This window comes from Podarcis melisellensis (assembly GCF_964234715.1).
Source record: "Podarcis melisellensis genome assembly, chromosome: 8".
Classification (NCBI taxonomy): Eukaryota; Metazoa; Chordata; class Lepidosauria; order Squamata; family Lacertidae; genus Podarcis; species Podarcis melisellensis.
The window spans coordinates 62,477,530-62,501,142 of record NC_138540.1 but is presented as its reverse complement, the minus strand read 5'-3'; the positions used below and the strand labels follow the sequence as shown (position 1 = coordinate 62,501,142).

The 23,613-nt window shown below is 42.5% G+C and overlaps 2 protein-coding genes and 1 long non-coding RNA gene across 3 annotated transcripts in view; 2 read left to right on the top strand and 1 right to left on the bottom strand.

Moving 5' to 3' along the window:
* Window positions 1–16,917, top strand: part of LOC309375692 (protein argonaute-4) — a 30,518-nt gene extending 13,601 nt beyond the window's left edge. Inside the window, exons 7-18 of the mRNA XM_081921596.1 lie at window positions 457–544; window positions 832–979; window positions 1,057–1,176; window positions 1,574–1,702; window positions 2,102–2,235; window positions 3,661–3,845; window positions 4,347–4,506; window positions 7,587–7,902; window positions 9,462–9,596; window positions 10,756–10,857; window positions 11,273–11,472; window positions 12,310–16,917. Of these exons, the coding sequence (XP_081777722.1) occupies window positions 457–544; window positions 832–979; window positions 1,057–1,176; window positions 1,574–1,702; window positions 2,102–2,235; window positions 3,661–3,845; window positions 4,347–4,506; window positions 7,587–7,902; window positions 9,462–9,596; window positions 10,756–10,857; window positions 11,273–11,472; window positions 12,310–12,418 (1,826 nt within the window). The 3' untranslated portion in view covers window positions 12,419–16,917. The remainder of the gene's footprint in view (window positions 1–456; window positions 545–831; window positions 980–1,056; window positions 1,177–1,573; window positions 1,703–2,101; window positions 2,236–3,660; window positions 3,846–4,346; window positions 4,507–7,586; window positions 7,903–9,461; window positions 9,597–10,755; window positions 10,858–11,272; window positions 11,473–12,309) is intronic.
* Window positions 16,918–18,508: 1,591 nt separating this feature from the next.
* On the bottom strand, window positions 18,509–21,120 carry LOC309375693. The gene is made up of 3 exons (XR_014171006.1): window positions 21,003–21,120; window positions 20,533–20,696; window positions 18,509–19,265 (listed from the first exon to the last, which is right to left on the bottom strand). It is a non-coding gene; the product is annotated as an uncharacterized lncRNA (long non-coding RNA).
* A 119-nt stretch (window positions 21,121–21,239) lies between these two features.
* The window catches only part of LOC309375602 (protein argonaute-1), a 39,235-nt gene continuing 36,861 nt past the window's right edge, over window positions 21,240–23,613 (top strand). Inside the window, exon 1 of the mRNA XM_081921440.1 lies at window positions 21,240–21,403. Coding sequence (XP_081777566.1) covers window positions 21,379–21,403 — 25 coding nt within the window. The 5' untranslated portion in view covers window positions 21,240–21,378. The remainder of the gene's footprint in view (window positions 21,404–23,613) is intronic.

Here is a 23,613-nt window from a genome sequence, read left to right as displayed (position 1 = left end):
TGAATCCCAAAGCGTCTTCTGGTATGTTCCCATCATTGGAAAATAATATGAAGGCCCAGGACATCTATAGCACTTTTCAGTATGCAGACTGTAGTTCTTCTCATTTGTGTTGTTGCTCTTTCTTCTCAATAGGGTTTAGCTTGAGTAGCTGTTAAAAACATTTTGATCTTTTAATGTGGCCTGATCTTTGATAACCAGGTTTAAGCTTTTCATAGGTGGGATATTTCAGCATATAATATATTGATTCCTATCTGGGACTTTGAAAGTGTAATGCAGCCTAGAGATGGGCAGGCTAAATAAAGTAGACTTCACAGCAACTTTCTAATGTAGTCACTTAACCCATGTAGAAAGCAGGGATTTGAATCTGGAGTTCCACATAAAACCCCAAATGCTTTCTCATTGCTTCTCATTAACCTTTGCTTATTGGTGTATTTGGTGTGCGTTCTGGATTTGCAGGTTTAAAAGTAGAGGTTACTCACTGTGGTCAGATGAAGAGAAAATACAGAGTTTGCAATGTTACTAGAAGACCAGCCAGTCATCAAACGTATGTATGCTCATTCCTTGAGTTGTAGCAACTAAATTCTACTCAGAGTAGACTCAATTTGAAACAATGGATCCTAGTAAGTCATATTCATTAATTTTGGTGGGTGGTCTCTTGAGTTGGATGCAACCCTTTGCTTTTAAGATAAATATTTTAAAAGTGTAAACTATTAAAAACATGTGCATTACAGAACAAGAAACAGCAGACCATTCATGTTTTAATATATAAACATTTTTCTTGTGAACACTAATAACTGTGAATACTAATCAAAGCAATATTTCCCCTCACAGGTTTCCTCTGCAGTTGGAAAATGGGCAGGCCATGGAGTGTACAGTAGCCCAGTATTTTAAGCAGAAGTACAGTCTACAGCTGAAATACCCTCATCTTCCATGCCTTCAAGTAGGGCAGGAGCAGAAACATACATATTTACCCCTTGAGGTAAATAAACATGGCAGTTTACTTCAGTCCCATTGTATTCCAATATGGTCGCCTACATGCCGTCTTTCTGATCTTAGGTATGTAATATAGTAGCAGGCCAACGATGTATCAAGAAGCTAACTGACAATCAGACGTCAACGATGATCAAGGCAACGGCACGGTCTGCACCTGACAGGCAGGAAGAAATTAGTAGACTAGTGAGTAACTCTTAACTTGACTTTACGGGGACGAAAAGCTTCAAATAAGTCTGTGGCAAACATGATGGTCACAGTGTGCATATCACAGCAGCATCTTTTCTCGTTAGCGTTCCAAACCGTTTACTTGGATCCAGGGTTAAAGACCATCTTTGGGTACTGGGCTTACTAGGATTGTGAGGTGAAGGCATGCTCGTGTGTTGGCTGTGGCACAGGGTATGATGACAACAAATAACCATAGCCAGTTAATTTTTGACAACTTAGGTGTACATGAATGGAGCAAAGAATGACAACAGCCCTGAAAACAGTATAGATAATTAGCTGTGGTTGAGCCACACCTGCACAAGTAAAAGAGCCATCTAATTATGTGTGTTCAAGAGATGCTCTCTTGTATCTCCAGGTGAAGAGTAACAGCATGGTAGGCGGTCCAGATCCATATCTGAAGGAGTTTGGAATTGTTGTCCATAATGAAATGACAGAGTTGACAGGCAGGGTGTTGCCTGCACCAATGTTGCAATACGGAGGCAGGGTAAGTTTCCACAAAATCATACATTAGACAAATCATGTATCATTTAATCACTAGTTGAATTTCTAGTCTACATAGTCCCTTTAGACTTAGGTTTAACAGCATGAAGGAGAAACGCCATTTGTTTTTTATTTGTTCAGGCTTTGGGAAGATAGCCTTAATTTTTTTTCTGAAGTAGATAGTAAATACTGTCTTCAGGGTTATATATTATTATTATTAGGTGTCCTAGGCTCTCTTTGGGGTGGAAAGGCAAGTCTTATATCTTAAATAATAAATATTTAAAAATGAGATAATAGTGCTAAAAATATGCAACATAATACCTTCAGTTACCAAAATGTTTCATTTGTACATTAGCTTAAAGCTGTTGTGGAAGAACTGTTTTGTTTTTTAAATCTTCCTTAGAATAAGACGGTTGCTACACCAAATCAGGGTGTCTGGGATATGAGGGGAAAGCAGTTCTATGCTGGCATCGAAATCAAAGTTTGGGCTGTTGCCTGCTTTGCCCCTCAGAAACAATGCCGAGAAGACTTGTTAAAGTAAGTCATTTCTAGTTTTGAATATACAGTGTGATTTATTCTTTTTTCCACTGATAACTGCTGGTGATTTAGCTGTCAGTTGTGGGCTCAGTGCCCCTAATGCATGCAAGTCTTTCCCTTGCATCTGCATGACATTGTTGACATCGAAATGCCAATCCATATGTTTCCCATATTTGATCTGGTTTTACACTTTCCATAGAAAATCCAATAACTGATGAGAGGGGAAATCTTGTTGCCAGTGACTTGCTAGCAACCTCCGTCTGGAAGCATTGTTTGTTGAGTGTATTGTTTTTAGTATGCTATGCTTTACACAGAAATAAATGAGCTAACAAAACAGAACGAGTGCTTAAGGCACCTCATCAGGGCTAGCACAAGACTACAAGGGGCCCTTGGCATGGTCTGGCTGATGGGACTCAGCCTTTAGACACCTGATTAATCCACCCTTCTGTTTCCGGCGGCAGCAGAGTCACTGCCCCCTTTCCTGCCTCCACCACCCCACTTTAAAAAAAGTTATCTGTTGCAGTACCAAAGGCAGCACAGGTGGCTTCTCTGCCACCTCAGGGCTCTGAGAGTGGGCCAAAGAGGGGTCCTTTGGAGCCAGGTATTTCTGGGCAAGGTGGCTAAGATAATGCTTGCACTGCTGCCATGATTTGTGCAGTGCTTAGGAAGACTTTTGAAACTTTTAAAAATGGTTTAGAAAGCCTTTCTAGCCACTGTAGCAGCGGGGTGGGCATTTCCCTGGCTATCTCACCCAGAATGCCTGGCTCTGAAGAGTAAGCCTTTTTGGCTCTTTTTCAGAGCCCACAGGAAGCAACTGGCAGAGGCAGGCAGTTAGGTGGCCACTGCAGATTGAAGCTGAGTTTGTCTCCTAAGAGGTGTCTGCACAACTCTGAATTGACTATAAATGAGTGAGTAGCAGATTGGGCCAGTGAGAGCCACTTTCTTGGCTGGGCCTGTGCACAGTATTTTTTTTAGATTTCTGAAAGTGTACTGGAAACTATCTACCCAATCCTAGTTAAAAATTGCAATATAATTTGCTTATTTTCATTGGGAATTTCATATTAAAACCATAATAATTTAACTATATTAAAATCCATTTATTCCTTTTCCAACAGTGACAGGCCAAACACTTCTAGAAGATTAAGCAAGACCTGAAGGGAATAGCTGTCCCATTTATCTTTATCTCATGGTATTCTGAGTTGTACTGTGACTGTACATGGAATTTTCTGTTAGCAAGTACAGCTAATGACTGTTGCAAAACCTATATTCTAGGAATAGTCTAATTCTTCTCTCTTAAAACAGGCTCAGCTAGTCACCATTATGTCTCATGGTAGTGAATCTCATGGTGTGCTCAGAATAATAGAGATAAAACTTGCAGGATTTTAGGTTGCTGCTGATAACCTCAAAGGCATAATTTGTTTATAGGAGTTTTACTGATCAACTGCGCAAAATCTCCAAGGATGCAGGGATGCCAATCCAGGGCCAACCGTGTTTCTGTAAATATGCACAGGGTGCCGACAGTGTGGAGCCCATGTTCAAACACTTGAAGTTGACTTATGTTGGGCTTCAGCTAATTGTAGTGATTCTCCCTGGAAAGACACCAGTCTATGGTAAGGAAGATGAAACTTAATATAACTTTGCAGTTCCAACAAAAATATTTATGACCAAAGTGCACACACGATCTATTTGGCACCACCTTTTCCTCCCTCCTATGCAACACAGTGAGGTCCCCCCCCCCACTCCCCAAAATAAATCCACTCACTCACTGAGCAGGTTATCCAGTTCCCTTAGCCACTGATGATGGGCAAGATCGAGCATATTAGCTAAGATTGTCTGAAGTAATATGGCAAATGTTTATTGAATACATAAATTTTTCAGACTGGCAGGAATCCATCCAGCACTCATAGGATTCCATGGCATGCTCTCTTAAAGTAATCAAATGAAATTTTTAACATATGGCATGATAAAAGTCTGTAATTTTATCAGGACAAGTTATCTGTTTACTGTTGTAACAATTGTTTTCTCAAAATTTATCTTCTGTACCATGAAAATAAATAGTTTTTTGTTTTTTTAAAAGGTTATCTGAAGTAAATTCTTGCTTTCCCTTACAGCTGAAGTCAAACGTGTTGGGGATACTCTGTTAGGAATGGCCACGCAGTGTGTTCAGGTGAAAAACGTGGTGAAAACCTCTCCGCAGACTCTCTCCAACTTATGTCTGAAGATCAATGCAAAACTTGGTGGGATAAACAACGTGCTTGTACCACATCAAAGGTCAGATTAAACTTAATACCTTTAAGAATCTAATGCAGCAGGCACTCTGGTTGATATTGGTTGAGAAGCAAAGTGAGACGTGATTGTTTAGAACGGCTTCCATTTGTAATGCACAGCGTCAACATCTTTCCAGTAAAAATTACTCTATATAGTAATATGCAAATTCTTGACAAGCCTAAAATCTCACTTTTGGTCCTAATAGGGAGGCATCCAGATGCCAGTAAAATATTTTCTGTGTTTTTTACATGTGCGCTTCTGTCATTGTTTGAAGAAGATAGCACTGTGTACGGTTCATACTATACAGTTTTCCGTATTACAACCCACTTTATTTAAAGGCTGTTGCGACATAGGGGGCAGCATTAAAACAACTTTACTAGAATTCCTGTTAAAGCCATCATAGATGTTGAGACCCAACCATCTGGCATGCTTGGTACTGGGAAATTTTTTATCTTTCTGTCCTAATTTTGTAATTGTGTTTTCTTTTAATTTTATTTGACTGTGTGCTGCTCTGAGTGTGTTACTCTCGCTCCACTATCCACAAAATAGCTCCAGAGAGTTCGGAAAATTCCCGGAATAGATTTGGTTGATGCAAGTGTGGCATAGAGCAGGAAAGTGCTCAGTTGCCTCCAATGCAGTGAATGTTTGCTCGTTTTTGCCATTGATTAATAAATTGCATTAATGTGATTTTGTGAAATTAGGATGTTTATTGGTGCCTCAATTTAATTAGACCAAACTAGCATGCGGTCGTAAAGCAGTATTTTAATGACTGGAGGCTCTTCCAATAGGGCTGCTGACATTCCCAATGAGAGTGCCAAGCAATTCTTTAACCCTCCCTGCTGCCGCCCCAAGAAAAATCTCAAAAGGACACACACGCTTTCCTCTCCCACACATATTTTATACTTTGATAAAGTTACAGCGGCTTGCAGAGGCATTTGTCAGTTTCATGTTCTCTGACCAATCATTCTCAATACCACTTAGCCAGTTCTAATCTAAAAGGATCGCTATAGGTAGGGATGTGAAGGCCTGAAGAGAAAACTGAAATAGAACCACTGCTCCCATTGTCCAATAACTGGAAAACAAAACAACAGGAAAAATTTGGGAAGATGAGGATTTCCCCCCCTTTTTACGGGGCCTATCCCATGCCTTCATATGTCTAGCTATGGCAATAATGGTCCCTCACATGTGTCTCTGGGAAGAATAGCCACTGACATTAAGATATGTGAACATTTGGATTATTGAATATTAGGAGAGATGCTGGCTTTTCAGCCCCTGAAAGGGCTCTCTCTCCCTCTGTTGTTTTGAGGGCTGTTCAGCAGCCACTGGATTAGGAAGGACTGCCTGAAAACCTTGAAGAACAGCCTAGCACCATGAGCATGTTCAGAGCTCTTTCCTTGAAGCCCAGACCCTCCTCATAACTTTTAGCATCTTCTGTAATTACAGAAGGAAGAGGGAGTGTTTTGAGGAGCTGTTTGTTTGTTTTGTTTTGTGGTATTGCTGAGAGAAAAAGAGGGCAAGCAACAGTGGAGACCGCATGTATAATTAATAAATAAATACCGATCTATTTTTGCTTAATTGTTTTGCATTTATTTTTGTGAAATGGATTGGGAGGAGAAATGGTGGATGGCTTGTGTGGCTGCAAACTCTGTATTAACCATTTCCCTGCATTCACTCATTAAAAGCTGCAGCAGCTGCTGGGTGGGGCAGGGCAGCTTGTCTGAGCCACGTGCGGTTCCAGAGCCTTTCCAGAAAAGGTGTGTAGATCAGCTTCCAATAAGTGCCCCCAGAATATCTTGATTGCAGAATGGAAGAAAATGTGGGTGCTATAAATTGTTTCTCGCTTGCTTGTGAGCTTATCAGCTAATTTCTAAACCGAAAGTTTGGGCTCTATGCCTGTCCGGATGTCACACTGACTGACTGCACATCCTTCCCCAAACCTGAAAGGTATTTCTTCCTAATCTCAGACATAAGAGGCTGATAGTGATTGTTGTGATGCGATGTGCTCTGCACATGGGACATTATTACTTCACATTTTCAGGACTCAGCTATACTGATCAAATGAATCGATAATTTTTGTCTATTGGTTGAAATACCTCATTCTTTTCATTTAGAGAAGAAAAGTGTTTTGAATAATGAAAAGCTAAATTTTGGCCGGGGGGGGGGGTGGGACTGCATGCAATCAAAAGCAAGTGTTTCTCACATTTTAGAAGTTTTGGTGTCATGGCAATAGATGTATAGATGTACTCAATACATAAATAAAAAACATATCTAATTTCTACATAAAAGGTACAGAGTCTTTCTTGTCTGAAACTCATAGTTGGGCCCTGTTACATGAAACCTCTTCCCCTGTCCATACATGTGCAGAGAATAATTTTTGGCTCTCTGCACAACTGTAATGACATGCTTTCCTTAAATAAGTGCTGTACAAGTCCTATTGTGATGAAAACAGCAAGGTTAAGAGTTGTAGCCCTACCAAGTCAAAATGTTACCAGGCTCCACTGATTGTAAATTTTTAAAATTTGATTCTAATTCTAAATCTATGGTTCTAATTTAAATATGTATAGATCAAGGGTAGGCAACCTTAGGCCCGGGATCTGGATGTGGCCCAATCGCCTTCTCAATCCAGGCCGCGGATGGTCCGGGAATCAGTGTGTTTTTACATGAGTAGAAGGTGTCCTTTTATTTAAAATGCATCTCTGGGTTATTTGTGGGGCCTGCCTGGTGTTTTTACATGAGTAGAATGTGTGCTTTTATTTGAAATGCATCTCTGGGTTATTTGTGGTGCATAGGAAGATGGTCAGAGGGACAGTGGACCCGGCCCATGGCTGAAAAAGGTTGCTGACCCCCCTGGTATAGATAGTGGGGGCTTGAGGGCACAGTGTGTGGTTTGCACCAGGTGCAGTTATGGTTAGTTACAGCATTGTCTATGGGAGCAGCAGAATGTTCAGTCCTTGTGGTACCCTGCCCATCTGTACATTGGTGCATAAATTAAAAGTCAAAAGACAGGTGAAGGGAATGTGAAAATGCATCCCATTTCTTGATTTCCAATGTAAACTGTTTTTCTCTCCTTTTCAATTGAACAGGCCCTCTGTATTCCAGCAGCCAGTGATCTTTCTGGGAGCAGATGTCACACACCCGCCTGCTGGGGATGGGAAGAAGCCTTCCATCGCTGCTGTCGTAGGCAGCATGGACGGCCACCCTAGCCGCTACTGTGCTACTGTGCGAGTACAGACTTCCCGCCAGGAAACTTCCCAAGAGCTGCTGTACAGCCAGGAAGTGATTCAAGACCTGACCAACATGGTGCGAGAACTGCTGATCCAGTTCTATAAGTCCACCCGCTTCAAGCCCACGCGGATCATCTACTATAGGGGAGGTGTGTCAGAAGGGCAGATGAAACAGGTATTCGTCTCAAGATCCTTATTTGTTGCATGGAGGTTTAGCTTTCCAAACTTAGGAAGGTCCAGGAGACTCCACTTCTTTTCTGGACAGAGACGTTTGTGCCATGAGGTTGCATGAAGCGGAAGCCTGTCCTAAAAAATGTTAGTTCATAAGCTTTATTATCCAATTTTGAGATCCAGTATTAGTATCACATGCAGGCTGTGTCACTGCAGTTACTTTTTCATTGTCATTGTTCCGCAAGGGACAATGACAATAAAGATATTGTATCGTATCGTATCGAGATCCACAGACCAATAGCCTGTTGGTTCATGTTACACACTCCATCCCCCCCTTGCAGTAATGCTACTCTGTATAGGTATAGGTAAACATGGCAGTGGTTAAAAAGGGTGGTATATAAGTTGAATAAATAATAACAACAGTACTATAGGCGGTTATTGTTTTCGTTTGGTATTACAGTATATAGTTTTGTGTTTTTATGCTGTAAACTGCCCTGTGATCTTTGGTTGAAAAGCAGTTTAGAAGTTTAATAAAAAATAAAGTAATAGTGAGAGAAAACCAATCTGTGACTCAGTACACCCTTTTATGCAGAAAGTCTCATGTTCAATCCCTGGTGTCTCCAGTTAGAGCTGGGAATGGGAATGTTCCCTATCAGATACCCCAGAGAGCCTCTGCCAGTTTGTGAAGACAGTACTGAGCTAGATGGACTCTGTATAAGGCAGTTTACTATGAAAAATGATGACTTCTTGGTGACTGCTTTGCATTTTTATAGGGTAGCAACTATCGCAAGTAACTATGCCATGTCCTGTCCCCCCGAAAGAGTGGTTGTATTGTAAAATCCACACACAGTGACTGAGCCATATTCTAACATGTTTTTGTTTAAATTTCTAGCCTGTCTTTCCAGCAAATTGTTTTTTGTGTGATGTGTGTAGTTGTCATTTAAATTCTAGAACCATTTAAATAGTCCCTTATACATTTGTTAATGATGAGGAAGAGGGTGTTTAATCTTCAGAAAGAGAAACTGCCTTTTCCTTTGGGTGTGGAAACTTGGTACTACCTGAAATGACTGAACCCTGTCCTAATGTGTTAGCTAAGCTTCCTCCTTACTCATTGTATGCTGAAACAGTAGGCTGGCTGGCAGCCTCCAAATCTGAGCCTCTTGTATTTTACTAAAAGTATTTCTTCATCCTCAGCTTGAATTGGCATTTAAGTTGAAATCTTACAGTGCCAATGGAATCTGGCCCTTTATTCAGGTAGGTAGCCTTGTTGGTCTGATGCAGTCGAAATAAATTAAAAAATTGTCCAGTAGCACCTTAGAGACCAACTAAGTTTGTTCTGGGTATAAGCTTTCGTGTGCATGCACACTTCTTCAGATCTGAAGAATGCACACGAAAGCTTATACCAAACTTAGTTGGTCTCTAAGGTGCTACTGGACAATTTTTTTATTTTTCTTACTTATTTTACTGGTCCTTTATGTAAGGATGTATTGGATAAATACAATAAAAATAATGACCTTGTGCAATCCAGATAAGTAGCTGATGTCCAGAACTTAAATTTTCTAGGTGGCCTGGCCAGAACTCATTGCAATCCGGAAGGCCTGCATCAGTTTGGAGGAAGACTACAGACCAGGAATCACCTACATAGTTGTTCAGAAAAGGCATCACACAAGGCTGTTCTGTGCTGACAAATCTGAAAGGGTAGGCACTGCTTCCTTTGGAATGACGAGGCATCTCATTAGACCACATCTTGTACGGGGCTGCCAAATAACTCTTGATGGAAAGAGGCGATGTATTAGCACATTTCATAATGTGATTCATTGCCTGTTTGCAAAGTGAAGTTGAAAAAAAACCATAGAGCAGGGATATAAATTAAATTAATAATAATAAAATAATGTCATGCATCCAGACTTGAGAAGGGTGCTTAATTTCTTAAGGTATAATTTGTAACTATATGCTCAGATGCACAGGATACCAAAGTAAGCACCGGGACTCAGGTTCAGAATAACACTGAAAGCACTGCTTTTGGCCATTCTGCAAGTCTGCTGTCAGTAGCATAGCAACTCTTAAGCTGTAGGGCAATGTGGTATAACTGTAAGGCAGGCAGTAGTTCTTCCTGAACTTAAAGCTTAAAACTTTGAAAAATGGGGTAAAGAATAAATTATAAACTGAGGGTATCCAAAAGCCAAAAAGAGTAGTACAGTGGTACCTCGGGTTAAGAACTTAATTCGTTCCGGAGGTCCGTTCTTAACCTGAAACTGTTCTTAACCTGAAGCACCACTTTAGTTAATGGGATCTCCTTCTGCCGCCGCGCCGCCAGAGCACAATTTCTGTTCTTATCCTGAAGCAAAGTTCTTAACCTGAAGCACCATTTCTAGGTTAGCGGAGTCTGTAACCTGAAGCGTATGTAACCTGAGGTACCACTGTAAATGCAGTCATACCTTGGGTTGAATGTGCTTCGGGTTGAGCACGTTGGAGTTGTGTTACTTCCGGGTTTCGCCGCTCGCCATTCGCATCCTAAAGTACCACTGTACAGTATATTTCATCTATAGCTTGCCTTTCCCCCAGGGTGTTCAAGACAACATACTTGACTTTGCCATTTTTATCACAACAAAAGTAGCTGCAATAGGGCAGTTGTATACTTCAGGTTTTATTGTTACTACAAAACTATGCTTAATGTTGCTTTAAATCCAGTTATACATAACTGATACATTATACAAAGCTGAAGAAAAAGGTGGAAGGCAAATTTTAAAGTGTGTGACACTGATAAGTGGCCAAGAAGGTAACAACTGGTTGGTTGAATGGCATTGAACTGTGCCACAAATGGAAATATTAAGGCACTCATTGATGTATCTAATAGGTGGGGAAAAGTGGCAATGTTCCAGCAGGCACAACTGTGGACAGCACAATCACACATCCCTCTGAATTCGACTTCTACCTCTGTAGCCATGCAGGAATTCAGGTAATCTTAATATTTATGATATCTTAATATTTTGATGGTTCGTTTACTTTTACATGCATTGGGACTGCCCTACAGCAGCTTCATTTAAGCCATTAAAATGTGTGCTAGAGGGGAGAATGCATGAGTATACTGTTAATTCAATGGGCCCACACAGCATTTGTGCCTCTTAGTCAGTGGAACAATCCCTTCTACCTATGTCATTAGTGACAATCAACCTTGCTAAAGCCTGTGTATCTCGGGGAAATGGGGAGGCATCTGGAAAAGAAGAGGGATAAACGGGGTTCTTATTCCCGAGATGTAATTTACCCTTGGAGAAAGAGAGAAGGGACTTTCTGACAGGGGCCCAGTCATTCATCTTTCGTTACACGTCTTCTAAAATAAAAATAGTGGATTTCCTGGCTTTCTCTTCCTGCAGGGAACTAGCCGTCCTTCTCACTACCAAGTCTTGTGGGATGACAACTGTTTCACTGCTGATGAATTGCAGTTACTGACATACCAGCTGTGTCACACTTACGTCAGGTGTACACGGTCTGTCTCAATCCCTGCCCCTGCATACTATGCCAGGCTGGTAGCATTTAGGGCAAGATACCATCTTGTGGACAAAGATCATGACAGGTGAGTAGTCGAGGGGCATGCATCTGTTCCATGGACCACTAGGCCAGGAAGGGATGGTGAACTTTATTCGGCCCAAGGACCATATTCCCTTACTTAAAGGCAATTAGTGGCTGGAAATTCCTTACTCTGCGGTAGACTGTGGGCTTGTATTCAATGTGAGTGTCAAAGAATGCATTCCCCATTTAGCGCTGTGTTGAATTCCACCATAAGGTTTTGCTGTTGGTATATAAAGCCCTGAACAACCTGGGACCGGGTTACTTGAGAACCTGCCTTCAACCTTACAGCCTGCTCAGTTGCTCAGGTAATCTGAGGAGGCTCTCTTAATCGTGCTAGATGCCCCTGAAATTCATCTTGCTTGTGGGATTCCCACGGGGATCTGGTTAACCACTGTGAGAACAGGATGCTGGACTAGATGGACCTTTGGTCTCTGAGCTCAGCAACAAGACTCTTCTCACATTCATCTTGCAGCCAATGAGAGTAGGGCCTCTAGTGCAGCAGCATTTACTAGGTAGGATACCCTGTTCCTTTTAACAAATGGTGCACCAACGGCCACCAACGGTTTTGGTAGCCTTTTTTCTTGTACTCTGAGCCTTCATAGAGCAGCTGTTTGCATGCATTTATTGTCTTCTACTTGTCAATGTGAAGTTTGAACTGTATTTTATGTTTGTTTTTTGGTGTTGCTGGCACTTTTTGCTTTTTATCCTCCTGTATACTGCTTTTCAGTTTGGGGGATGTTGTGATTTATAAATATTTTTTTAAAAAAATTATAAAGAAAATGTTGACTAATTGAGACAATGTTGCCTTACTAAATCTCTTTTTTGTCCGTCCCCCCCGCAGTGCTGAAGGCAGCCACGTTTCAGGACAGAGCAACGGCCGTGATCCTCAGGCACTAGCCAAGGCAGTGCAGATCCACCATGACACCCAGCACACAATGTATTTTGCCTGATACGAATCTGAGAGTCTGAGGCAGAAGCAGTAGCCCAGTTGGGCGGGTCACCAACCACTGGTGGTTAGGGCTCATTTTTATTTCAGGCTGTCCACCACCAGCAGCTTGGGACAGTTGCACTGAATTGACGCAGCAACATCCGATGCAGGCGCAATTGAGCCATTTTAATTTTGTGATTTTCAGTAAATAGGAATTTCATAGACAGTCTTTGCATTGGACTGAATTTTTACCTCAAAGCGCAAAAGGCTGATCCTCGTAAAAAGAAATTTTTAAAGGACTTGGCACGAAAGGTTTTTATTGAAATATTTTGCTAATCAGTTTTAAGTTACCTCCTTGTCCCCCCCATTAAGCTTATCAAGAAGCTGAATTCCTCCTGGGCTTCTTCATACTGCTTAGTGAGTCTCCAGATATGGCAAAACATCTTATTCCACTGTTCTTCTGTGTGGGGCCATATAGACTTTATAAATGGAACTTTTACTGTAAACACCTTTCAACAACTATTACTTTTCTGAGGTATTGCTGTTTGTTTGGGTTTTTTTTTTGCTTTGTTGTTAAGTTTTACTAGTCTTTTTGTAAATCTCTCTGCAGTCGTGGGCTGCAGAACAATTGCACTATAACTGCGAATTCAACTTGGTGGTTCTTGTTCTGTGAATGTGTAACATAAGCGGATAGCAATGCCCTCTGGCAGGTCTAGTAAAATCATAATGGTTACACACAACTGCCACTGTCTGGTTCAGAATGCTGAACTGCTTCCCCCTCTAAAAAGTATGTGACTAAGTTCTAAAAGATTAGTTTTAGGTATTTTTCAGACATTACGAAAGTGCCCATTTTATGCTGCTGTGTTTGATGAATTGAGGTCATTTTTAATACTCTTTTTCATAGAAGGTTTTAACTTTGGCAATAATTTTTTTTTAATACCCTGGCAGTAACTTTTCTAGCTGAATACTTTACATGAGTTACAGCCAACATTCTTGTGTAGATTGACTTGACTTTGCTGAAGAGGAAATTTGTTCTTAAATGGATCAGAAAAGGCTCCCTTCATGCTTTTTACAAATGATTATTTTTAACTGTTTTATATTCACCATTGGTCTGTCTAGCCCCTTTTTATAAGCTTGGAAAGTGGGTGTTCCATATATAGGAAAGGCTTTGCCAATATGTACAGTTGTGTATAGTGTGACAGTAGCAATCGAAGACTTTTACCAGCATTTTAAAACTTTTGTTTCTTTGAGAGTTTAGGTTGCCCGCATGTACAGCAACATTCGCTAGCATGTGTGAAGTGTACATTTCAATGTTGACCTTGACCCATTTCTATAAATTAGAACTCTTATTTGCTTGGTTCTCTTCCACTAAAATGTGTAATGCAAAAAGCGGGGGTGGGGTGGGGCATCTGCAGACCATAGTAGTGCTGCCTTGAGACTAGCTTGTGAGTGTTAGCGCAATATGCTTTAATTTCCTAGTTTTTAACTGAGATGATGCCACTGTGAAAGATTGGGATTTTGCCAATAATTGCACTCTAGTCTCTGATGTGAGCAGGTGGTGTTGCAGAGTCATGTGACCTTGTGAACGTTTGGATCCAGACCTCAAGGTCAGCAATATGCTATGTGGTTTAGATTTTTCCTTCAGTCTTTTGAAATAGAGCTTGTAGATACTTGGAAAGTTTACATTTCTAAATACTGTCAGTCAGCTGTATCAAAATACACTTGACATTAGTCTTCTGAAAGCAGTTTTTGTAAGCTCCTCTTAGAAATCTCTCTTTCTCCTTCCTCCTCTCCCCCCCCCCCCTTGTGGGTTCTAGCTTATAAAAATTTATTTCCCCCCAATCAAACAGGAGCGAAGCAAACTCTGCTCTGACACATAGTGTGGCCAGGCTTAGATACTAGATTTATTTAAATGTATTTAAGTCTTTCGTTTTCTTTTCCCCTTAAGAATACCTCACTTGTGTAATAAATATCAGGACATGTGGGGAGGAAGAGTGCTGCTTCAGTTGGTCTGCTGCTTTTCTTTTCTTTTTTGAAAAATACCTGTTCAGGGAGAAAATGCAAGAATCGAACTCCTGCTGGCCAACAAATGGAGAACTAAGGCACCTTGAAGCGAGTAAGCACCTGTGTTAGTGTGTAGCATGGTTTTGTTTTTTTTGCACTAGGTAAGGACGTGAATTCGGATAGAGGGAGGGAGTATGTCAAGAAGAAAAACGTATATTGTAACATCATCAGGCAGGTAGCTTTTCCTAGCGCCAAGCACACCTAGTGCATGTGGAGCAGAGAGATTCTCTAATTTGCCTGTCTGCAGGTAAGTCTGACTCTCTTGGACATCAGAGTCAAGCAACATGTTAAGTATACTTAAAAAGCAAAAACAAAAACCAACTCTTTTTCCTTATAAACAACAGTTTGAGTTTCTGGATTAGGACTGGCGTGGTGGGGTTACGGTGCAGAGTGATAGAAAAAGGCACCATATTTAATAAGCACTGATTTCTAGCTGCTGATGAAGAATCAGTAACACATTTTATATATGACACCAGGTCAGGGAAAGGTAGGCATGGTTTGCCCAAACCAGCCTGGAAAGCATAATTGGGCCTGTGGGCCAAAAGTTCCCTATTTCCTCATGCCATTGTCACCAAAGGCAAATCTGGATCTCACCCTTCTGACACACCCACCCCTTCTTTGGCTGCATTTGCTAAAGAAAGAAAGAAAGTAACCAGTTGAAAGCGTGCTTTTTATTACTAAATGGGTGCTTAACATAACTTGCAGTTTGTCCAGAACTGCTTAGGCAGGAATCTGAACTTGCCCTGGAAAGGGCTTTTCTGACTCGCTCGTTCATCATAAAATAGGCAGGACTAGATGAAATGGTCTTTTTTGTCTTCTATCGTAGGAAAACAAAACCCTGTTCTAATCATTATATCTTTCTTATGTATTACAGACTGCAGCTATCTTTTGAAGTCTTCTGTATTTAAAAATTATATATATATATAAGCGGGATTCTTTTTAATGCATTAATGTCACAAAAAATTATCATCCAAAAATGTCTGAGCTTTTTTTTTGCCAACTTTTGCACTTTCTTGGAATTTTTCATGAATTTTCCTTTAATTTTTGCCCCTGTTGGAATTTTTTTCTGTGCAAAAAAGTGTTCAGTTAACTCTCTGTTGCTGAAGAGTGTGATGATGTCTTTTGGGGTGGGAGTGCTTAAAAGCTGAGGATTCATCCAAGGGGCTCTACGGGTGGCAACAGTAGCAAAAAAAGGTCTTCAGAACTAATGACTGCAAGATCCAGATGCAGCAACGCTGTTGTATGGCAGAATCTCTTGACTCTGCTCATCTGAACTAACCTCACCCCCACCCTGAAAATGGGATGAACTGAATTGTTATGCATGTGTCAATCAATGGGAAGACGTGCATTCTGTAGCTGTAGGTTCTTATGGTGTTTGGGGTTTTTTATGCTTTATCCTTTTGTTTAAAGCCTGTTGGCTATTGTTTAGCTATATGTTGTGAAAGATTCTCAAATGTAGCAAATTTGGACTGGGGTGGGGGGAAGGGGAAATTTTGTAGGAGCAAAAGGTGTTTATAGAGCCAACCAAAACACCATGCTCTTTTTGCTTTCCCCCTATCCTGTTCTGCTTGTTGTGAGCACTTAAATTCAAAAAGAGGCTCTGAAAAGCTTTTGTTCTGTAGCGGATTTGAGGTGCAGGCTGGGGTTGCTTGCTCTTTGCTTGAGGGCTGTTTAAAGATGACACCCAAAGAGGCATAATCAAGGGATGCAAAAGAGATGTTCCATGCAGTATGTATCAGTATGATTTAGAAGTGCCCCCTCCCCCCCCACCCTCACCCCATTCTGCCCCACATGACCCTTATATCAAAAGCCTTTATCCACCTGTTGGGGACAAGGCCATTCTGACAGGTTAGCAAACCTCTAACCCCACCCCCCATTCCCATAAAAACTCCCCTTGTGGATGTGTTGTAGATCTTTTTACCCCCTTCTTGCTCAATAGCAAGGCAGTCGCTCTGCTTTCATTTTAGGAAAGTAGAGCTTGGAGGGCATTGTATCAATACTGTTTGAACTGCAAGGTTTTTTCCCTTGTGCAATTTGAGGAAAGATCATATGTGAATATCACTTAAGAGTTTCTTTATACCTTGCTATTGACACATTTTGGTGATATTTCTGTCTAGAGCCTGAAACATGTATGTAAAACTTGTTTGCATTTGTTCATTTTTGACTTCTGATGTATTTTTTTGTTTTGTTTCTATATTGTTAGACTTGTAATGTTTTAAATTGTATTTTATTAAAATTGGACTGGATGTATGTCTATAGCAATACGAGGTACTTTTTTTCTTTTTAAAAAACAAACACAACCCCTGTTGGTGGGGAAGGTAGGCTGATAGCCTTCCTATTGCGATAATATGCTGGCTGTGTATAACTGCAATGTATTTTTTTTCTCTTTTTTTTTAGCCTGCAGGGATTTTGTGTTCATGTGTCCAAAAAAATAAATAAAGGCATTTGGGTGCCAAATGTTCTTTTCTTTCTTGGTGTATAATAATAATTGATAATGATCATGAATAGCCTGTGGGATAGTTGTTGTGCTCCTAAGAGAAATGTCTTTCAATTATCTAAATTTTAAACACAATATATTGCATAACAGAGGAAATATTGTATATTAAACAGTGACATGCTTGATTTGTAAAGCAGATACTTGAGAACATAACATAATTTGTAATATCTAAGCATAGAGCCATATGGTAAGTAAGAGCAGAGGCATAAGTAATTGGAAGAGTTGCTATAAGCTTCAGTTAAATGTAAAGTGATTCATTTTGTAGCCAAAACTACTCATTGTATATACACAAAAGGTCTGAATTGGCAGTTACTAACCAGGAAATAGATCATTTGAGATGTAGTGGTTAAAACAGTTAAAATGGTAACTGCATGGCAGCAGGCAAGGTAAATTCCATGTCCAAGTTTATTAGGAAACTTTCATACCATGAAAGTTTGAACCATGACTGTGTAACAGTTTAGGTGACTTGTGTCAAAAACTATAGAGCTGAACTAGGCTCAGAAAAGAAACCAAAATGGCTAAGCGTTGGCAAAGCTTCCCAACAAAAATTATCATGTGGAGTTTTCGTAGTTTAGAAAAAACAAAACAAAAGTGCACTAGGTGAGAAATAAGTTTGTTACTTCCTTTTATCTGTTGTAAAAGCTATAACTGACAATACCCCATAGCTGACTTAAAAAGGAATTCACTGCCACAAGATATCCTGCTCACTAGAACAGATGTCAAAGGGATGAGGCATATTCATGGAAAAAGATAGATCTCTCAGTGGCTCCTAACCCAGAGGCAAGATGCCAGTGACTAAAATTGCCTCTTAGTTTCCTACAAGGACCTGGCTGTTCCCTGTGGTGGCAAACAGGATGCTAGACTAGATGAATCTTTATTTGTAGGGGTATTCAGCATTAGACATGCACTCTGCAGGAGCTGTGAGAAAAGAACAGAAGCCATTTAGTGCACAGCTATTTGAGAAAGGGACAGGACAGTAGAGTAACTGGATCTCAGAGGCATAGCTGGGGGAGTCGGGGGGGCACTGGGCCCCACACCACAGGGGTTGGCACTTACTGTGCCCAACCCATGCATCTCCTGGGAGTGAGATGGTGGCTCGGGCACCACTCTACAGCTGAGGGAGGTGGTGGGCAGACACGGCTGGGCCACATTCTTTGCAAGTGGTACTCTGCCAGGATGCATCCCAAGTGTTTGATTGGGGACCTAGGGATGAAGTTTCTCCCCTCAACCCTTCCTCTAGTGGTTTAATCACAAGTTATGTGAATGGCTACACCAGGGGCAGGGGACCTGTGCCCTCCCCCAAGGTTTTGTTGGACTCCAGCCCCCCCCCCTCTGCCCCAGCTAGCATGACCAATGGTCAAGGATTATGGGACTTTGAGTCCAGCAACCTCTGGAGGGCCACAGGTTCACCACCTCTGGCCTGCTTCAGCATAAAACTTTGCATTGTACAGACCAAATTCTGGGAGCTTTTTAATGCTGCAATGCTAGCTAGGGGTGGATCTACACGTAGGAAAAAATGTTATAAATAAGTCAGAAATTAAAATCGTTATAACAAGGAAAAAAAACCTGTAAAAATCACATAGAAATTTATTTTGCTCTCCGGTGCCATCTGGTTTTGTATGTTTATAATGCATTCAAAATGTCGTTTTTTGACTAAGGTAGCTGAGTCCTAGGTCTCTTGTGTACTCTAGTTTTGATGTAGGTCAAGTTAAAACAACTAGTGGTTTTGGATGGCCCACCTGGAACAAGAGACATGTCGGTTCATTGGGGCTGGAATGAGTATTGTGGCATGCACATGTATTACAAAGGGCTGTACAATATTCAATGTTCTCTGTCACTAGTGCAAGGACTCCTGCGCCAGCAGGTGGGTGAGTTTTAATGTTGCACAAAGAGGAGCCCAAAGAATAGTTGCACAAAGCTATCGGTAACCACCGTGTGTTTTCTCTTGCACAACATAACATTTCTCTAATGGAACAAGTGTACCACTTTAGTCTTACAACTAAATTTAGTGTTGGTGGCTCTCCCTTGTTTGCTCAGCCTTGAATCTTCGGGTTTGCATCTTCCTTTCAGGTAACCACTGTTCTCAACAGAACAGTTGAGAATATACTTAATCTGCATACTTGCTTTGCTTGTTGTTCTCTCAGTGCTGTAGACTTCATTTTATCTTTTTAATAGCTGGGGAGCGAGGCTGCTGGAAGCTTCCAAGAAAATGTCAATGAGGAAAGCAGCACAAATTTACTTATGGCATGCTTTCCCCATGGTTTACTAAACATGGGATGACAATTCCATAACCCAAGACAACTACAATCTGGAATATAATTGAAAGTGCAAAATTAAAGAGAGGAAATGAAGACGGGGATAAATGGAGAAAAACACTGCAATTATTGCAGTTACACAGAAACTTTGTTTGGTTGTGGAGGTAGGACCAGTGGTGTGTGCCAAAGACACAGCAGAGAATGTGAGTTGAGAAAGATTTGAAGTAGTAGCATAATGGTTTTTTTTTTTTTTACAGCGATAAATGGACATTAAATATTTTATCTCCTATGTAATAAAGTTTTATTTCCCATTTAAAATATTGTGCTTGTGCATCATTCTGTTTTGTAGCAGTTGGGATTGTTTCTCCCCACCTCCCATACCCCACAATTCATCCAAGCTTTGCAGTGCACCAAGGACTTTCCCATCTCTTTTTACTAAGTGCCCCCCCTGCCCCAAGATTATTCAGTATGACTCCGGGTCGCCAGACTTATGTTTAAATCTTGTTTGAGCAGGCACATCTTCAAGATTATGCCTTTTTTTGCAGTGCAGAGCATTATTCTGCTCTGTGTCAATGTGATCTCTGTGCAACCCATAGATGGGCAGGGTATAAATAATATCATTATTCTGGAGTAGGATGTCCCTATTTTCATCAGAGAAATGTTGAAGAGTATGCCATTCAGTGAGCTTCATTGCCAGCTGGGAACTTAAACCTGAGTCTCGGTCTCTTCAAGCCTAATCCAATATTCTGCATTTGTTGTTTAGTCGTTTAGTCATGTCCGACTCTTCGTGACCCCATGGACCAGAGCACGCCAGGCAGTCCTGTCTTCCACTGCCTCCATTAAGGATGAGAAAATATACCACTTTCATATGTCTTGTTGGACTATAATGCCATAACTACTATCGTGCTGGCTGGGGCTGATAGGAGTTGTAGTCCAACAACTGAAGGGTCACATGTTCCCCATCCATGCCTTATGCCATATTAACTTTGTTACAAGGCTTTTTTTATGATGAGCCTGAAAGTGAGGAGTACCATTGATGAATACTCTCCCATGTCTGAGAAGCAGACAAACAATAAAAGATGAACCAGCAACAACTCCCTGCAAGTAGAAGATTAGCACAGCACAGGGGTATTGGCCCACCCCTCTCCCTGCTATGCTAGTTTTCTACTTGCAGTGCATATTTTTTTTTAAAAAAATGTATGGGAAGCATTAAAAAATACTATCCTCCATCTTGGGCCTCGGATGGTTATTCCCCCAGACTCGTTCTGGTTTCAAAATGGCCCCCATGCTGCATATGCCCTATACGGCCCCGAGCCTTACTCTGTTCTTGCGGCTCCCTTAGGTCGCCGCCAGGGGGCACCCACAAGATTCCTTTCCCCTTTTCCTTTGTTGGCAACAGGAGTCGAGGCAAAGGGGAAGAGCGAAGGGCTGCACTGTTACACTCTTAACGGCTCAGCACAGAGATTTCCGGTTTCCAATTGCAACTAGTGGTGGGGGGCAAAAACACAGGGTTAGCGCTTCTTAGGCTTTTAGTAAAATGTTTTTTTTTACAATCACCTCCACACTAAGCGGACAAAAACAGCTCGACACTGATGAAATTCCTTTTCTCTCCTGCGCTCTCAGACTCAGATCCCACAACAGCATTCATGGAATTGAACAGAGAAAGATGGAGTGATAAGCAGGACAAATAGCTTTCCTATTGAATTTTTAGCGTGGGGGAGGGGGAAAGGAGACGGAAAGATTGCACGGGAGTGTAACTCGGTAGGCTCCCTTTTGTCGCCTCCGTTTACCGGTTTCCCATGAGTCCCCAATGCAATCACCACTCATGGCCCCGCACATGGACGATTCCTCAAAAGAGCCTGAAGTGAGGACTGCCTAGGGACAGTTATCTCGGGCGAAGAGCAGGGAGGGGGGAAGAGCTGAAGACCTCCTGTGACGCGTCGCCGGCGCTGCTGGTTGGCCGGGCGGTTGCGCATGCGCGGTCTGCGAATCCCAGGCGCCTGCCTCGTACAGAGCAGAGGCTGCGGCTGCAGCAGCGCGAGCGGCGCCTTGGTCCCGGCGCGCGCTCGCGGGCATCACTCAGCGCGCCCCCCCCCGCACCGCGTCCGCCGCCTCGACTTTCTCTCTTCCCCCCGCTAGGCTCGGGGCGACGCCCGCGTGGATGGGATGGAAGCAGGACCCTCGGGAGCAGGTATGGAGGACGCTGTGGAGGGGGGACGGCTTAGAAGGAATGCAGGGGGGAATCTTGGAGGGAGGAAGATGCAATAGGTCCAGGGGCTCAGGGGAGCAAGTGCAACTGAGAGGAGGGGGGCTGAGAGGCAAGGGTGGTGTGCAAAGGGACATGGGGGCAGCGCGAGTCTGCTGCATGTTTGGGTTCAGCTCTTTGGTGGGCCGCAGTATGTTTGGGGGCTTATGGGGAGAAGTGCAATTGAGGGGAGGGGGCTGAGAACGGTGGGAGGGCTGCTGAGGAACAGCGGGGAGGGGCTTTTTTTGGAAGGGCGAGCTGTATTTGGGGGCTGCAGGGGGCTTGAGGGGTTTAGGGGAGCTGTTGAGGGAAGGGGAGCTCAGGAGCAAGAGGCCTGCCGAGGCAGAGGAGTGGTCTGTGGGGGGATTACAAAAGGAGGGTCTGCAGCTGCTGTGTGTGTGTGTCGTGGGGGGGGTGGCCCATACGGGTGCAAGTGTGAGATCAAAGAGGTCTGCCAAGGAGCGGAGTGGCAAATCGTGTGTGTGTGTGCTTGCAGTGCGCGTACGTGGGGGATGCAGGAAGGATGAGGACACGGAGGGGGCTGTGCGGATGAGGGGCGGGAGGAGACATGGATCGGTGGGGGAGGGGAGAGAATGAGAAGCCTTGGGACTTGTTTAGCCATAACACAAAGTCTTAAGTTTCTGTTTCATTTATTCTCCTTGCTTTAGGGCAGGGCTGAAGTAGGGACAGCTGGGCAGCGATGTACCAGCACCTTGCCTAGGCTCAGTAAACCAGAAGGTCTGGCTTATGACATGTGAACATGACCACTATTTAAAAGGGATGAGACTTCATATGGCTTTCCCAGGTCTTAAGTCCTCCAACTGCTTCCCAGTTAGGTTGGTGAGAGAGGAGTGGGGTTTGCTGGCATATCAAGCTGGTTGTCTGCTTGTCAGGCTGCAGGTGTGTACTCATGCCCCAGGAAGGGCTGCAGCTCAGTGGCAGAACATCTGCTTTGCATGCAAAAGGTCGCAGGTTCAATCCTCACCCTCTCCAGGTAGGCCTTGGAGAGACCCCTCCTGCCTAACATCCTGGAGGGGCCTGACTCTGTAGAAGGCAGCTTCCTGTGTTCCTGATTTTCTTTAAAATAAAGGCAGAGCCCAAGAGTGAAGGCTGGCTTGCTTCTGGTTCTGGTTTTAACTTGTGGAAATTCACCCATAAAGTTTTTGTGTGATGAAGGTTGCAATCCTAACCCCACTTTACCTGGGAGGAAGACCCACTGAGTTCTGAGTGGGTATGGTTAGTCTTGCACAGGGCAGCTGCCTCATTAGAAGGACTTACACCATTTTTGTTTCAGAAACTAGACATGTGTCCATTTATGTCTTTGGAGGCAGGGCTTGAACCTGGAGAAAGGAAATTAATTGAAATGGTGCCTTGGACCAAGTGGAAGGGTCTATTCTTAAAGAAAATTTGTTCCTGGCACCAGTATTCGAAAGTTGCCAGGTGCTAGGCAAGTTTGGCACCTGGCTATCTGCCACTTGCGACCAAGTGAATATGTTTGGGTGCCTGGATGGTGCCTGATGACTTTGACATCTGGAGGTGCATGCCTGGGGGACCATTGGATCTTGCCTGTTTTCACACACTGACATCCTGTAGAATTCTATCTGTGATATTTTATCTGCACAATCAGAATATAGCTTATATATCTGAATTTCTGACACTCCCCATATGTGCTTGGATGGCCCCTTTCCAGCTTGAAAAACAAAGACAACTTCTCTAAGTTGCCTCAGTTACAATTCTTATTTGCTACCAGAAGCCAAGTGGCCAACTACAAGCTGGACTTTTCCAAAAGCCAATTTTGGCATTAAGCTGTACTCAGCTGTATTCAGTGGAATATCTCTGTTGGTATAGCGTGAGACTCTTAATATCAGAGTTGTGGGTTCGAGTGCCACATTGGGCAAAAGATCTCTATATTGCAGGGGTTGGACTGGATGACCCTTGGGGTCCCTTCCAATTCTGCAATTCCACGATAAACATAGCAGTTTAGAGTGTTGCCCAAATAGCCATATGACTTGTATTGGCTTGATCAATCTGTGTCAGTGTAAGTATAGCTTATCAAGAAATAAGCCTCTACGGAGCCTATCTTGTGTGAGTTGTTGTGTTTAGAAGAAGCCAAGCGAGAACAGACACTCATTAAGGGATTCAACAGCAGACATTTC